The following is a 14,122-nucleotide window of genomic DNA, read 5'->3' on the forward strand; positions in this document are numbered from 1 at the left end:
ATTAATTTCTGCCGTTGGATTTGAGATCAACGGTCCACATTATTCGTCTTTATAAATTAAAAAAAAACAGTAAAAAAATCTGAAATCTTACTGTTGTGCCACATCTGGAGGGTTGGAATTCAAAATTTTTTTAATCCAATGGCAGAGATTAATTATGTGAATAAAAAGTTTTAAAATACTAATATTTTGCATTAGAAATTACAAATAAAATTATTTTATAAATACAAAAATACTAATATTTTATTGCCTATTGCCAGGACTATTCAGTGTAGAGGTGGAGATACAAAAGGCAGTTACTGTTCATTAAGGGCATTTACTATTCACTGGGTGGATTAAATAGTGAATAACCCTAGGGAGCCTTTGTAACGGTAGAGTTGCTCTTAGGCAATCACGTTTTGTTAGGTGATGCACTGTATATGTGTGTGTGTGTGTGTATAAATATATTCATCACATAAAAGTCACATCAACTACAATGCAAAATGTCTTTTTCCTTATAGGTGAGAAATATTAATTTTGAACTCTTGTGAATGAAAATTCGATATAAGAAACTATTATGACAAACTGATAACGTTACTTTAACTCAAATTTGTATTAAAGAAAAGAAAAACATCGAAATCATCCTAACCCTAAGAACAAAAATCATAACTTAAGCAAAACCGGTGAGCCAGAGAGTTTTATCAGAGCAAGGACCACACTGGTTTCCAGGACCCCATCTAGCCCACCCCACTGATCTCTTTGAATCACAATCAAAATCCGAGTGATTTAGAAAGAGTCGCGTACAGTCACGTTGATCTGAGTCATTTTATGGAATTACACTTGGAAAGGTATTGTAGGACACGTGGTTGGGTAGTGGGTGATCGACCACCCTCTCTGTTACTTACGATACTGCCGGAATATTTGAAAGGCCAATTAATACCCATTACCCATGCATATGTAGGTGAACAAGCCTACATATGATTTATCTTAAGATTGATTATTTCCACTGATTAGTGATTACCATCTCATGTTATGTTTTTCACGCTAGCGATATTTTTTACCGTTGATTGAATGCAGTTATGTTCAAATTAACTGTAAAAAAATTACTTATACACGCATAAACGATTGAGTTAATATATCTATGCGTAAAAAAAAAAGCATTCTATTCGTTGTAAATGTTTGGTTTTGGTGACTTTTTCAGTTTTCACCAGTTCACCACCTGTTGCCAGCGTCATGCCTCACGTCAAGCGCACTATGCCTTTCACGCCTTCTATCATTTAGCTACGGCTTTTTTTGTAGTTTTGTGTTTCAATATTTGTTTGTTCCTCTCCTGCCCCATCGTGTAATGCTTGGCTGCATTGATAAATGGAATCCCCCACAGTGTCAGTGTGAACAATCGACTTATTGGCTTAACTTATTTGATCTATACATGGAAATTAAAATGCGTCCAGGTCCTCCGTGAACTAATATTATATAAAACAACATCAATAGTTAGTTAATAATGATGTTCAAGATATTGATGAGGATGGCAAGAATCTGCAACGTAGAAGCCTAATTTGGATGATTATTAAGCGATCCATGTGAAAGAAATTTTTAGTTATGACGGGAATACAAGTAGTACATCACGTGTTTTAATAGAAGTGGTGAGAAATTTTATCTGTTAAGTTATTAACATTTTAGCACACATATCACACCATTTGTATAGTAACACGTGATGTATCACTCTATGTACCGGTCATACTGAAAAACCTCTCATCCATGTGAATCATGATGCGATTTGAAGTTGTTCAATAATTGCTTGACAAATGGTCATATATTTTGAACTCATCTTTACTTAGAAAAAGCTTCTCGCTCGCAAAAAGCGAGTGCGGAAATTTTAGTTATATATACTTTTATCTTTATTTGTAGACCTGTGTTAATAACTTCATGTTAAATATTGCAGGCATATTTAGTTAACAAAAATGATTTCATTGGTTAACCTAAAGTATTTTTCACTTAATTTGTTTTACAAAAGATCATGATTCATGACCATTTTGATTTGCACCATGGCCAAGATATCTAAATTCTAAAAATTAATGTTAGTTCCCAAATTGGCCGAAAAGCGAAAGGAATGATTGATTGATATTTAAGTGCATAGTAAACAAATTGATTATAGAACAACGAGGTGGATTGTCGGCCCTCCTATTTCCATATTCTTCACATCCCCTCCTGTTTTGTGTGGTCACGGTTAAACCACATCAACATTTTATATTCCTATTACTTTTTGTTTTATTATTTTTATAAAAAAAAATCAATATAAAATGTTGACGTGACTTAACTGTAACCACACAAACAGAAGGGATGGAAAGATTATGGAAATGGGAGGGCAGACAATCCACCTCCATAGAACAATCCTTGCCTACCTAAATATTATTCGTTATCGATTTATAGAACTCCATTTTTATAATTAGAACCGTTCATATTATAAATCATTCTATAAAGATCTCGTCTGTAAAAAATCAATTAAAACTAAGATCATTTAGTCATCGAACTGTATAAAAACAAATTAACAGAATGGGTAAAAGCATTACGAACCGTCTATGTATTCGCTAAAATAGATTAACAAAACGACTTTAGTTTTAATTCATCTTTTACAGATATGATCTTTACAGTGTGATTTAAAATATGAACAGTTCTGATTATAAGTACAAAGCTTTGTGATTTGAACACAAAAAGTTTTGAGTTAGAGTTCCTACTCATCTTTGAATAGCCTGTTCTTGATTATATATAACACCAAAAACGTGTATTTATATTAATTACATCATATATACTAATATAGCGTTACCCTATACATGTTTTGTCGAGAATAACTTTCTTATACAACAATATATTTACTCTAAGAGTTGAAATTGATTATTAATTAGTCATCGTCAACGAGATTTAAATTTAAGATCTCTCACTTACAAGAGAATAAAAATATTACTAGACCGTTTTATTAAATGACGCGTCTATAATAACTTTAGACTATAGCAAAAAATTCTTAAGCGGAGGAAGAGAGGGAAGGTAACCGAACAAAAGAAATAATGCAACAAATCATTCTATATATTTATGAACAGTGAACACCGCCAGGACCTGCAATAATATATAACACACTTAATCAGATGAGATAAAAAAGAATTTTCAGGTACCATAACTAGGGAAGGAGCCTAACTAGGGAAGTAGCCAAGAATTGACACATGCACATATATGGAAAGTTATTATAACTTTTAAAGTGGACTCCTGTTTGTAATCGTGTCCGGATTTTCAGATTTAATGGATTAAGAGGAAGGTATCCAGATAGGACCCCTTTCCCATATATATTGACACAATTAGGTTTTAGGTAATCTATAACTGGGGAAAATCATAAGAAGAAATATATAAAACCTTAAAAAGCCCAGAATGTGAATCCCTTCTTTTGAAAACAGTCCACAATCGATATAGGGTAAAAGAATAAGAAATATCGCATTTGTAAGTGGTGGATTAACTCGATTGATAACTTTGATCTTTTAACTTTGTGTGTCGGATTCAAACTCATCTCTTTTTCTCCTCTAATCTAACTTGTAATAATAGAAAAACAAATATAGAAGTGAAGCTTTCAAATGCATGTATGGCTAGCTATAGTCGACTATTGTTTTAGTTTTTTGGTACAAGCCTTTCAGCTTGCCAATAATCGTGAGGAAATTAAAGCCATGCGCCAGTCCCTCGGCATTACAAGAGACAAGTTATGAAAACTGTAAATTGGAATACTCGTCTGTCCATATACATGCTACCTTCTCTTGTCTTGGTTTCAAAAGTTGTCAAAAATCAAAATCTCTGCTGCACTCCATATTTTTTTGACCATTTTTTATAGGCCACAATTTGCCTACCCCACCCACACTCGCAAAACAAAACAAAAAGAAAAATGAAATAAAAAGAAATATACAATAATTAACAATAATACCATCAATATTATGGAACACATTTGTGGCCACGTATACATGAAAGAGTAGTAGGCGTAAGCGTAACTCAGACAAGTTACTCTGCTAAGTGCTAACTCTATCCTTTCCTTTCCTTCATATCATTGCCTATAAATAATGGAGCCTCGTTGGTCACTTTAAAGCAGTATAGGAGAAAGACCAAAACTAGAAGATGGAGGAGCAAGGCAGCAGCCATGCTGCAAGGAAGAAGGGAGGCTTGGTCACAATGCCCTTCATCTTTGGTAAGAGCCAATAATATTTACCGTTTTCAAATTTCCGTTGGAGTTTAGTTTACGACAGTGTGCTCTTTTCTTTGCACCGTAGTTTGAATATTTTTCTATATTTAGATGAATTTAGCGTAGATTATCTTGCCGTTGTCAACTTCTTATTCTTTCTCTCTTTATTTATTTTGATTTTAATTAACTATGTTATTAATCAGTGGATTGTTATTGTTGGATTTGTGCGTCTGTAGCTAATGAGGTTTGTGAGAAGTTGGCTGTGGTGGGATTCCATGCAAACATGATAAGCTACTTGACAACGCAGCTTCATATGCCGTTAACAAAAGCCGCCAACACCCTTACCAGTATTGGTGGCACTGCAAACTTGACCCCCTTGCTTGGCGCCTTTATTTCTGATGCCTACATTGGCCGCTTCTGGACTATCACTATTTCTTCCATTATATACCAGATTGTAATTCTCTCTCTCTCTCTCTCTCTCTCTCTCTCTCTCTCTCTCTCTCTACACACACACATATATATATATATATATATATATATATATATATATATATATAGCTATACATCATGCACTACTAGTACAAGTTTGTAACTCAATTGATTAATTAATATCGTATTTACTCATGCAATTTAGTTGGTTAAGATAATATTTAAGTTTTATTTCTTAGTTATCAAACACCATAAGGGCTTATAATTCATATATTACTCATGCATGTGCTTGAAGTACTTTCTCAAAAGTTCTTATCAACACCATGGAGTCTTTTTCGTGACTCGAGTATAAGAAAAAGAACAATGATCTAGAATTTGTCACAAAGTTAAATAGTTAAAATTACTAAAAAGTATATCCAATATGATTGAGTTGAATTTTTTTAACTCAATGTCACAAATCAGGCTCTTAGAATAGTGCTAAATTACCTTGTCAAATTTATTTGTTTATTAATTAAATATTAATTCCTATTAACGTTTGTATTTGTACAATTAATCAATGAACCAGGGAATGATTTGCTTAACAGTATCAGCAGTACTTCCACAACTGAGACCTCCCCCATGCACCCACGACCAAGTTTGCGAAGAAGCCGACGGAGGGCAGCTAGCAATTCTGTATGTCTCCCTCTTACTAGGAGCACTCGCGTCGGGCGGAATCCGGCCCTGCGTCGTGGCATTCGGGGCGGATCAGTTCGACGAGAATGACGAAAAACAAACCACCAAGACGTGGAACTACTTCAACTGGTACTATTTTGTGATGGGGGTATCAATATTAGTGTCTGTAACGGTGCTTGTGTATATTCAAGACAACATTGGATGGGGTTGGGGACTTGGAATTCCAACTATAGCCATGTTTCTCTCAGTTATTGCGTTTGTGATCGGGTACCCGCTTTACCGGAACTTGGCTCCGGCCGGGAGTCCGTTTACCCGGTTGATACAAGTGTCGGTGGCTGCCTACAAGAAGAGAAAGCTGTCTATGCTGTCTGATCCTAGAATGTTGTACCAGAACGATGAACTTGACCGTCCTATTTCTATTGGTGGAAAGCTTCTTCACACCAAGCATTTGAAGTAACTCTCTCTCTCTCTCTCTCTCTCTCTCTCTCTCTCAAAGTGTTGTGGTACTTTTTACCTGCTTTTTTAATTACTTGGCGAAATTGGCTTGTCCCCCTTCTTTTACCGAGAAGGGATGATATGACTACCACCATCATCACCAAATTATCATGGTTGTTGTTAGGTGGAATCATGCTGCAGGTAAGGACTAGATCATTTTGTCCATGCATTATTCATATATGTTTTTGATGTAGGGACCACAATCCTTTTATCTTCCTTGAGCAGCAGCACCGCACACTTGTGTTTCTGTCACTGTTGTTCTTATGCTATGTAACAGATGTCTCGCGTCTTCTACTCCATTAGCAGAGACTCAGATTCATCCCCACCTCCTAAGTCACCTTTGAAATTTCCACACCGTGGCTCAACTTAGCTTCACATGTGTGTGAATCTAAATCATTAGTTAACTGAGAGACAGTTTAGATTTAATAGAATTCATATTACATAAGACTGTGAATCTGAACAGTTAATTAAATTGATTATTTGTATGATATAAGCCTCTTATCTTGATATCTAGACTGTTTGGCAATATAACATCACCCTAAACCATAACATTACGTATGGTGATCAAATAATGCAGATTTCTTGACAAAGCAGCGATCGCGACGGAGGAGGACAATCTCAAGTCACCAAACTTATGGAGGATCAACACAGTTCATCGCATCGAAGAACTGAAATCCGTGATCAGAATGGGACCTATATGGGGAACAGGAATACTCCTCACCACAGCCTATGCCCAACAAGGCACATTCGTACTCCAACAAGCCAAAACCATGGACAGGCACCTCACAAAGTCCTTTGAAATCCCTGCAGGCTCCATGTCAGTCTTTACCATAGTCACCATGCTCTCCACCCTCGCATTGTACGACCGCCTCTTCATTCCGGTAGCTAGAAAGTTCACCGGGCTAGAGCGGGGAATAACATACTTCCAGAGAATGGGAATAGGGTTTTTCATTTCGATATTCGCCACATTGGTCGGCGGATTTGTAGAAATAAAGCGAAAAGAGGCGGCTTTTGCACACGGGTTGGTCGATCATCCTCATGATACAATCCCCATTTCAGTGTTTTGGTTAGTTCCTCAGTATGCCCTTCATGGGATAGCTGAAGCATTCATGTCAATCGGGCACCTCGAGTTTTTCTATGACCAGTCGCCGGAGAGCATGAGAAGCACCGCTGCCGCGCTGTTTTCGACCTCTATCTCTGTCGGGAACTATGTGAGCACTATTTTGGTGTCACTGGTGCACAAATTTAGTGCTGGCCCTAATGGATCGAACTGGCTGCCGGATAATAATTTGAACAAAGGGAAGTTGGAGAACTTCTATTGGTTAATCACGGTATTACAAGTTGTTAATCTTATTTACTACATATTTTGTGCCAAAACGTATACGTTTAAGTCGATTCAGGTCGTCAGGAAAGAAGGTGCCGAGTCTGGAGAAAATCAAGTGGAGCTTGCCAATAAGGCGCAATTGGCTTAATTAGTATCTGTTAATTAAATAATTAGTGCGGAGGCAGGTAGTCATTAGTCATTAGTTAATATAGCAGTAACTAGATGCTGGCATTTTAGTGTATAGATATGAGAAGAATATCTACTTTGGATTAATAAAATTATCAATGAAACATCCAGTTTGTATGATCTTTATATTATGTATATTAAAATCTTGGAAGCAGATGAATTTCACTAATTCTTACTCTTGTTTTCCTTTTCTTTTAGGAAAACTAATGCTTGAAAATTTTGAGTTTTAACGATAAGGACAAAATAAAGGGTAAAATAAATAGTACCAGGATTGCATTTTTAGTCTAAAAATATTATTTTTCGTTAAAATGAACAGTACCGAAAGTTTTTCGTTAAAATTCCTTTTTATTTTTTTATTTTTTATTTTTGTTCCCTAAAAGATGTGATGAAGGTGTTCACCGATCACCCCTTAATTTTATTAAAATAAAAATAGAAATACAAACAAGAGGGACATACAGTCGAACCTCGACCAAGGGTCCAAGACCTCTAAAATTTTCTAATCACACAATATCAACTATATATTTATACATATAACACGTGCACATGGTATAAACTGTCACACAAAAATATAAAAAATTAGTATATTATATGGCATGTTGCCATCATCGCCATATATCATAAAATGGGTGAAAGTGCAATCACGTATATTGATCAGTTCTATTAAAAAATAAAGCATTGACACATTATTTGTTTATAAATTGATTTTTTTGCATTGCTGATTTTCTTTTCTAGAAATTAATTATTTTAATGTATTTTCAATTAGTTCTTTTTGGTCAATGTATCTTCAATTTAGTTTAAAGAGTAAATTGTAGCAATGGTTCCTCAACTTTAATCAACTTGGAGCAATGATCCCTCAACTAAAAATCAATTCCCATTGATCCCTTAACTTATCAAAATGTGTAGCTATAGTCATTTTCATCAATTTCGTCAAAATTTTGTCAAGATAAGCTATGTTGGAATAATCATTTATATAATTAGGGTCCCTCAACTCATCAAAGTGTGTAATTATGATCATTTTCGTCAACTACATAAAAAATTGTGTCAAAACGAGTTATGTTGGAGCGACTATTGCTACAATTGAGTTAAAGTTAAGGGACAATTTCTCCAATTGAATTAAAATTGAGGGACCAATGGTAATGGATTTTTAGTTGAGGGACCATAGCTGCAAGTTTCGATGAGTTGAGGGACCATTGGTAATGAATTTTTAGTTGAGAGACTATTACTCTAATTGAGTTAAAGTTAAGGAATTATAACTACAATTTACTCTAGTTTAAACAACAACAAAAAACGTAGGAAGTAACATATGGGCTGCTGATTCAATTTTGGTTGATCTTAAAGGGGCCTTGAACCAAGCCCGTTTTAAAATTAGACCTGGCTTGAAGATTTAAAACAACCACCTAGGCCCTAATGCAATCACCGTCTAGAAAGCATAAACAATAAGAAAGATGAAGAGATTGACTTTTCTTATTTTTTATTTTTTCTTTCCTGAAGTTAGCCTCACAATGAGTTGACAATAATATGATTTTAATTCGTCTTTGGCGATAATTGAACTTAAAACCTCTTACTAATAAGTCAAAATATCACCAGACAGTTATTCAGTAATACTACATAGAGACTTTTCTCTGTTTGGACTTTGACATGCAAAAGTGGTTTTTTTTTTTTTTGTTAATAATATTTATGATTATTCACAAAACTGGTTGCTTCTACCTTAAGGTAGGGCAGGCCGCATCCCTAGCGAAGTTTCAGACCCCACAGCCTTACGTTCCATTTCGAACACAAATTACACAACCAACAACAAAAGCAAACAAAATTAAAAGAGAAACAATTGTTTAACAAAACAAGGTTTTATCTCATTTGTCGTAGAATTAAAGAAATTTATTATTCTGGTGTACTGACGGGAGGATCGGAGGAGGGTGTTTGTTTGTGGATGATTTTGACGGCAAAGCACGGCTGCGGAAGAAGAGCCATGGACGGTATGGAAATGGCGGAGTCGACGTCGATGCCTCCTCTGACGGCAATCGTTGAGGCGTTTGAGGAGTTGGGCAGGTTGCTCCAATCCCATCCCCATAACTCCCAACAAAAACAACAGCAAACGCTGCGTTTGGATACCTTCTGCCAGGCTTCCACTCTCGTCTCCATCCTCTTCAGCTGCCTTGGCCTCGCTTTCAAGTTCGCCGAGATGGAGTACGTCTCCAAGGTTCCTTTCTTCCTTCCCACCCCAAACTCAAACCCTAATTATCATTTTCTTTATTTTTCTTCTACGATGCATGGACACGGTGGTATCCTACGTATCTCCATGTTATTTCGTATCTCTGTGTCGTGTCGTATTCTCTTGTGATCATACAAGCATTCTTTTTGTTAATTGGACGTACCCCGTGGCCGTGTCCATACATTATTGTAGTTTTTCTTGTATTTATTTGAATTTTTTAGTTTTTTTGGGATTTTGATTGTTATATTTTTTATGAAACGCATTATTTTGTTTGTTGTTCATCGTATATTCAGGTTGAAGATCTTGTGGAGGCGTCAAAGACTTACGACACATTAGAAAGTCTTCTAGACTTTGATGTTGCTAATGACACGGTAAAATCCCCGGGAAGCCATTCCCGTAATCTGCGCCGTGTCCGGCAGGGTCTCGACCTCGTCAGAGCTCTGTTCGAACAATTCTTGTCAACCGAGTACGTTGAAACCTCTTTATGTGTAATTTCATATGTTTTGCAAACTGCATTTGTGTGTCGTTCTACAGATTTTTGGTTTTTGACATATCTTCTTTCTTTTGCCTTTCAGTGACTACTCTTTAAGGGAAGCAGCTTCGACAGCTTATGCCAATGTTTGTGCGCCATACCACAGTTGGACAATCAGGACAGCGGTTGCTGCCGGAATGTATGCTCTTCCGTCGAGGGATCAACTTCTGGTGAATCTCGAAGAGACCCGTAAGTCTAAAAGCTTTTCTCCGTCCAGAAACACTGATCTCCTTCAGTTTTGCATGCTATTTACTTCTAAAATGCAATCAATTTCATTACAGATCAGTCAGCAGAGAAGAAGATGAAAAGGTACATCCAAGCCTCGCGTCCGGTTATCGAGTACATCGACAGGCTATACCTTTCTAGGAACATCTCCTTGGACTGGTGACTTGAGTCTTCATCCATCACAGTAGATGTCTCCGTTAACAGCAAAGGTCTTACAGAAAGACCTGTGCAGCGCTAGTTCGTTACGATTACTTCACTACAATCGGTCTGTACATTAACGCTATTTACCATGCTAAAAGAGAATTATATGTTTATAGGAGGATATTATTTAGACTGCAATACCAGAAATTTATTAGTTACATCAATTTACTGCTAGAGATGGTGAATATTATTACACAGCCATGGGTTTTTACTTCCTACCCAAGCAATACCCTACTATTTCCCTGTTTCAAAATTTTCTCAACAGTGATTGACAAAGCAATGCGAATTCTTAAAAGTTCAAAACAAAATGAATTACAACACAAGTAGAAAATGCTAAAAATTATGCGAGAGCATGTTCCTTAATTGGGAACCCCTTTGAAAGACACACCTGTGCTTTGTCACTGACGAAAAATAGAGGCTTTGGGTCAAAAACATTCAATCCTCAGGAGTCCTGAAACACCGACTACAATGTGAGGCTCTCTGGGTTCTCAACAATGTTGGCAAATGTCTTGAGGAAGGCAGCCAAATCAGCACCATAAACAATCCGGTGATCAGCTGTTACGTTCACCTGTAGAAAACAGCCACATTCCAACCTAATTAAGTTCCCTTTTCTACAAGTTTCTAGCCACAAGAGGAGCAATAATTTCCCCATTTTCAGGTATGCTGCAATTGTGTTCCAGTAACAAATTGATATAAGCACAAAAAGAAAAATATTTCATTGCAGAGAAACCTAGATGTTAAATCCAATCAATAATGTAACATATTGATGTTTCTGGAAATAGACAAACTGCGGAAAGTTGATACACGTAAAGTTGTTTCTTTCCCTTCACACAGAGGCTCATACACATAAATTTGTTTCCTTCCTCCCCCGACAAGATGAATTGACATGCATAAAGAACTGATAACAAGTATAAAAAACAAAAGGTTCCTTGAGGAACATTTCATATAGTCTTTTGCATTGTGCATAAGTTCGTTTAACATATTCATTCCTTGTATAAGTGTGAACTTTAATTTATATTCTTGTAAAGTTGTTTTCCAGCATATACGAGAAACGACATTAACAAACTAGTACACGTTATGGAGAAAACACGAAGATACTCACCAGCATTTTACTTTTTACACTAAAGAATCCATCTACATCGGCCACAACAGTTGGCTTTGAAGCTCCAACAGCCATGATAGCCCCCTGATTATCAATTCAAAACTTCAGCAAGCAGCTAAAAAATCATAAAAACAGAACAATCCTGTTGTTGATTCATGAAAGCGAAAAATTCTAGTCTTTAAGGGTTAAAACTCACCTGGCCTGGTGGAAGAATAGCATCAAACTTGTCCACTCCAAACATGCCCAAATTGGACAAGGTGAAAGTTCCTACACAGAGTCCAGAACAACTTAATTGAGTATAAACCGAAAGCAAGTAGATAAGAGAACATGGATTGACAGAGAGTTAGTAAACAAAGACCTGTACTGTACTCATGGGGCTGAAGTTGCTTGGAACGGGCCTTCTCCACTAACTCCTTCCATTTCTGGGACAGCAAATACAAATCCAACTGTGCAAACAAATACAAATCACCGATCACTAATCAGAACCAAACAACTAAAAACAGAAGTACTAAATGTCGAAGATAAAGGTTCCTCTGCTAATTGCACCAAGGCCTTTCGATAAAACCCCACACGAACTAAACAAGTGGTTAAGTTGGGGACAGTATTGGTGTTGATTAGTAATGGTCCACTGACCGCTTCTGAAATCTAACACTGCATTACTTAGTAATTACATATTCTTCGAAAGTAAGACCTTATCGGCATCCTGAAGAACAGGGGTTATGAGTCCTCCATTGATTGCCACAGCAACAGCAATGTTTATACTGCTGTTATACGAAAAGCTCTTTCCGTCTTTGCAGCTCGCATTCACAACTGGGTGCTGAGCAACTGCCATAGCAGCAGCCTTGGCCAACAATGCAGTCATTGTCACACCCTTTGGTTTCACCTGATACAAAATTTCAATGAATTCAAATCAAAATCCCAGAAATGCAAACACCAATCAAACCCAATTGACATTCCGAACCAACAATTTAATTAATCAAGCAGTATCCACAATGTACCTTTTCATAGAGGGCGTCGATGGCATCGCTGTTAATCGGGTACCCGACCCGGAAAGTCGGCACAGAGAGGCTTTCCACCATGTTCTTCGAGACGGCAGCCTGCATCGTGGTAAATGGCACCACCGTTGACCCGGGAAGCAGTGGCGGGGCTGCAGCAGAAGGCTTGGGTGGAGCAGCGGCCACCGAAGTGGGCTCGGCGGCGACGGCTTTCGTGGGCTTGACAATTCCGGCGGCTGCCTCCACGTCAGCAGGCGTAATGCGGCCAAATGGGCCGGTGCCCACCACGGAGGCAATGTCGACCTTGTGCTGCTTGGCTAGCTTTTTTGCGAAAGGAGTGGCCACGCCCTTTTTGGGAGTGTAAGTAGCAGTTGCAGATGGAGCAGGCTGGGCAATGGCAGGGGCGGGAGTGGCAGTAGCAGGAGGAGGAGTGGGTGTAACAGCAGCTTCAACTGGGGAGGAAGAAGCGGGGGAACCAGACGAGGAGGATTTGGCTTTTTCCCTGGCTTCGGCTACTTCCTCTTCGGTCTCAGCAAGAAGCCCGATGGCGGCGCCGACGGGGGCGGTCTCGCCTTCCCCAACGACGATTGCGGCGAGAATGCCGTCGTAGAAGGTCTCGACGTCCATGTCGGCTTTGTCGGACTCGACGACAACGACGCTCTCGCCTTTGGAGAGGACGTCGCCCTCGGATTTGACCCAGGAGACGATCTTGCCCTCGGTCATGGTGGAGCTGAGTGCGGGCATGAAGATCTCCCTGATCTTGGATTGGACGGTGAGGGTGCGGCGGCGGGGATTAGAGCGGAACGCGGTGGAGGAGGAGGAGAAGGGGGAGGGGCGCCATGGGAGGGAGGTGGAGATGGAGGAGGAGAAGGAAATGGTGGTCTTGGAGAGGAAAGGAGACGACGCCATTGGAATGGACTGGAAGAAAGGCGAGAGAGAGTGAGTTGAATTGGGAGAGAAAGGGAATGGAGTGGGGAGAGATGAAAAGGTTGATAGAAAAAGAGGGGGGCGGAGAAGACGAGGGACAGTTGGTTGGAGGCTTCGAGCTACCCGCAGCAAACTGGAGGGCTTTAAATTGTTTACATCGCCCTTCGTCTGGCACTTGGCCACTCCCACTCTTCCTTCTCGTTTACGGTTTTACTTGTATTCATTTCTTATGAATTTCTTTTTGGAAAATGGCTGAAATATCAATTTATAAATTTCAATTGCTGAAATTTTCGGGGTTTGTTTGATATCTGGTTGATATTTGATTTATATGTCGTTTAAGATTGGCTGATCTTTACGTTTTTTATTATTGATATGTGGTCAACATTTGATATTTAATGTGTTTGATGAACACATTGTCAATAATCGATATAATGTATAAGATATATATGATCAACATTTGATCGATATGTTTGATATTTGGCTACTATGCCATTAGTATTTGTAAAATTATTATTTCAATCAATTTCCACACTAAAAACCCTAGCTACATAATTATGTTCATATTTTATTTATACAATAATATTGGAGATGGTTTATGAGTTTAATCAATAGTGAACTATTACGTACAGATTTTGTCAT

General features: G+C 38.0%; 3 protein-coding genes across 3 annotated transcripts; 2 read left to right on the forward strand and 1 right to left on the reverse strand.

Moving 5' to 3' along the window:
* Positions 1 to 4,024: 4,024 nt before the first annotated feature.
* On the forward strand, positions 4,025 to 7,461 carry LOC126608853 (protein NRT1/ PTR FAMILY 3.1-like). Its single transcript, XM_050276864.1, has 4 exons — positions 4,025 to 4,192; positions 4,423 to 4,640; positions 5,181 to 5,740; positions 6,360 to 7,461. The coding sequence occupies exons 1-4, from the start codon at positions 4,123 to 4,125 to the stop codon at positions 7,252 to 7,254; spliced, it is 1,743 nt and encodes a 580-aa protein (XP_050132821.1). The 5' UTR covers positions 4,025 to 4,122; the 3' UTR covers positions 7,255 to 7,461.
* A 1,564-nt stretch (positions 7,462 to 9,025) lies between these two features.
* Positions 9,026 to 10,623, forward strand: LOC126608249 (ACD11 homolog protein-like). The gene is made up of 4 exons (XM_050276103.1): positions 9,026 to 9,489; positions 9,795 to 9,967; positions 10,077 to 10,222; positions 10,315 to 10,623. The coding sequence occupies exons 1-4, from the start codon at positions 9,220 to 9,222 to the stop codon at positions 10,419 to 10,421; spliced, it is 696 nt and encodes a 231-aa protein (XP_050132060.1). The 5' UTR covers positions 9,026 to 9,219; the 3' UTR covers positions 10,422 to 10,623.
* LOC126608248 (dihydrolipoyllysine-residue acetyltransferase component 4 of pyruvate dehydrogenase complex, chloroplastic-like) lies at positions 10,562 to 13,700 on the reverse strand. The gene is made up of 6 exons (XM_050276102.1): positions 12,560 to 13,700; positions 12,253 to 12,444; positions 11,920 to 12,007; positions 11,758 to 11,828; positions 11,562 to 11,645; positions 10,562 to 11,027 (listed from the first exon to the last, which is right to left on the reverse strand). The coding sequence occupies exons 1-6, from the start codon at positions 13,463 to 13,465 to the stop codon at positions 10,923 to 10,925; spliced, it is 1,446 nt and encodes a 481-aa protein (XP_050132059.1). The 5' UTR covers positions 13,466 to 13,700; the 3' UTR covers positions 10,562 to 10,922.
* Positions 13,701 to 14,122: the final 422 nt, after the last annotated feature.

This window comes from Malus sylvestris, chromosome 16, assembly GCF_916048215.2.
Source record: "Malus sylvestris chromosome 16, drMalSylv7.2, whole genome shotgun sequence".
NCBI classification, from domain to species: Eukaryota; Viridiplantae; Streptophyta; class Magnoliopsida; order Rosales; family Rosaceae; genus Malus; species Malus sylvestris.

Coding starts and splice junctions, on each gene's coding strand:
- LOC126608249 (XM_050276103.1), top strand. CDS start 9,220: ATGATTTTGACGGCAAAGCACGGCTGCGGAAGAAGAGCCATGGACGGT. Junction 9,968..10,076: donor GAACAATTCTTGTCAACCGA/GTACGTTGAAAC, acceptor TTTGCCTTTCAG/TGACTACTCTTTAAGGGAAG. Junction 10,223..10,314: donor GGTGAATCTCGAAGAGACCC/GTAAGTCTAAAA, acceptor ATTTCATTACAG/ATCAGTCAGCAGAGAAGAAG.
- LOC126608248 (XM_050276102.1), bottom strand. CDS start 13,465: ATGGCGTCGTCTCCTTTCCTCTCCAAGACCACCATTTCCTTCTCCTCC. Junction 11,646..11,757: donor CTATTCTTCCACCAGGCCAG/GTGAGTTTTAAC, acceptor ATTGATAATCAG/GGGGCTATCATGGCTGTTGG. Junction 11,028..11,561: donor GTGTAAAAAGTAAAATGCTG/GTGAGTATCTTC, acceptor TGTTTTCTACAG/GTGAACGTAACAGCTGATCA.
- LOC126608853 (XM_050276864.1), top strand. CDS start 4,123: ATGGAGGAGCAAGGCAGCAGCCATGCTGCAAGGAAGAAGGGAGGCTTG. Junction 4,641..5,180: donor CTTCCATTATATACCAGATT/GTAATTCTCTCT, acceptor TCAATGAACCAG/GGAATGATTTGCTTAACAGT. Junction 5,741..6,359: donor CTTCACACCAAGCATTTGAA/GTAACTCTCTCT, acceptor CAAATAATGCAG/ATTTCTTGACAAAGCAGCGA.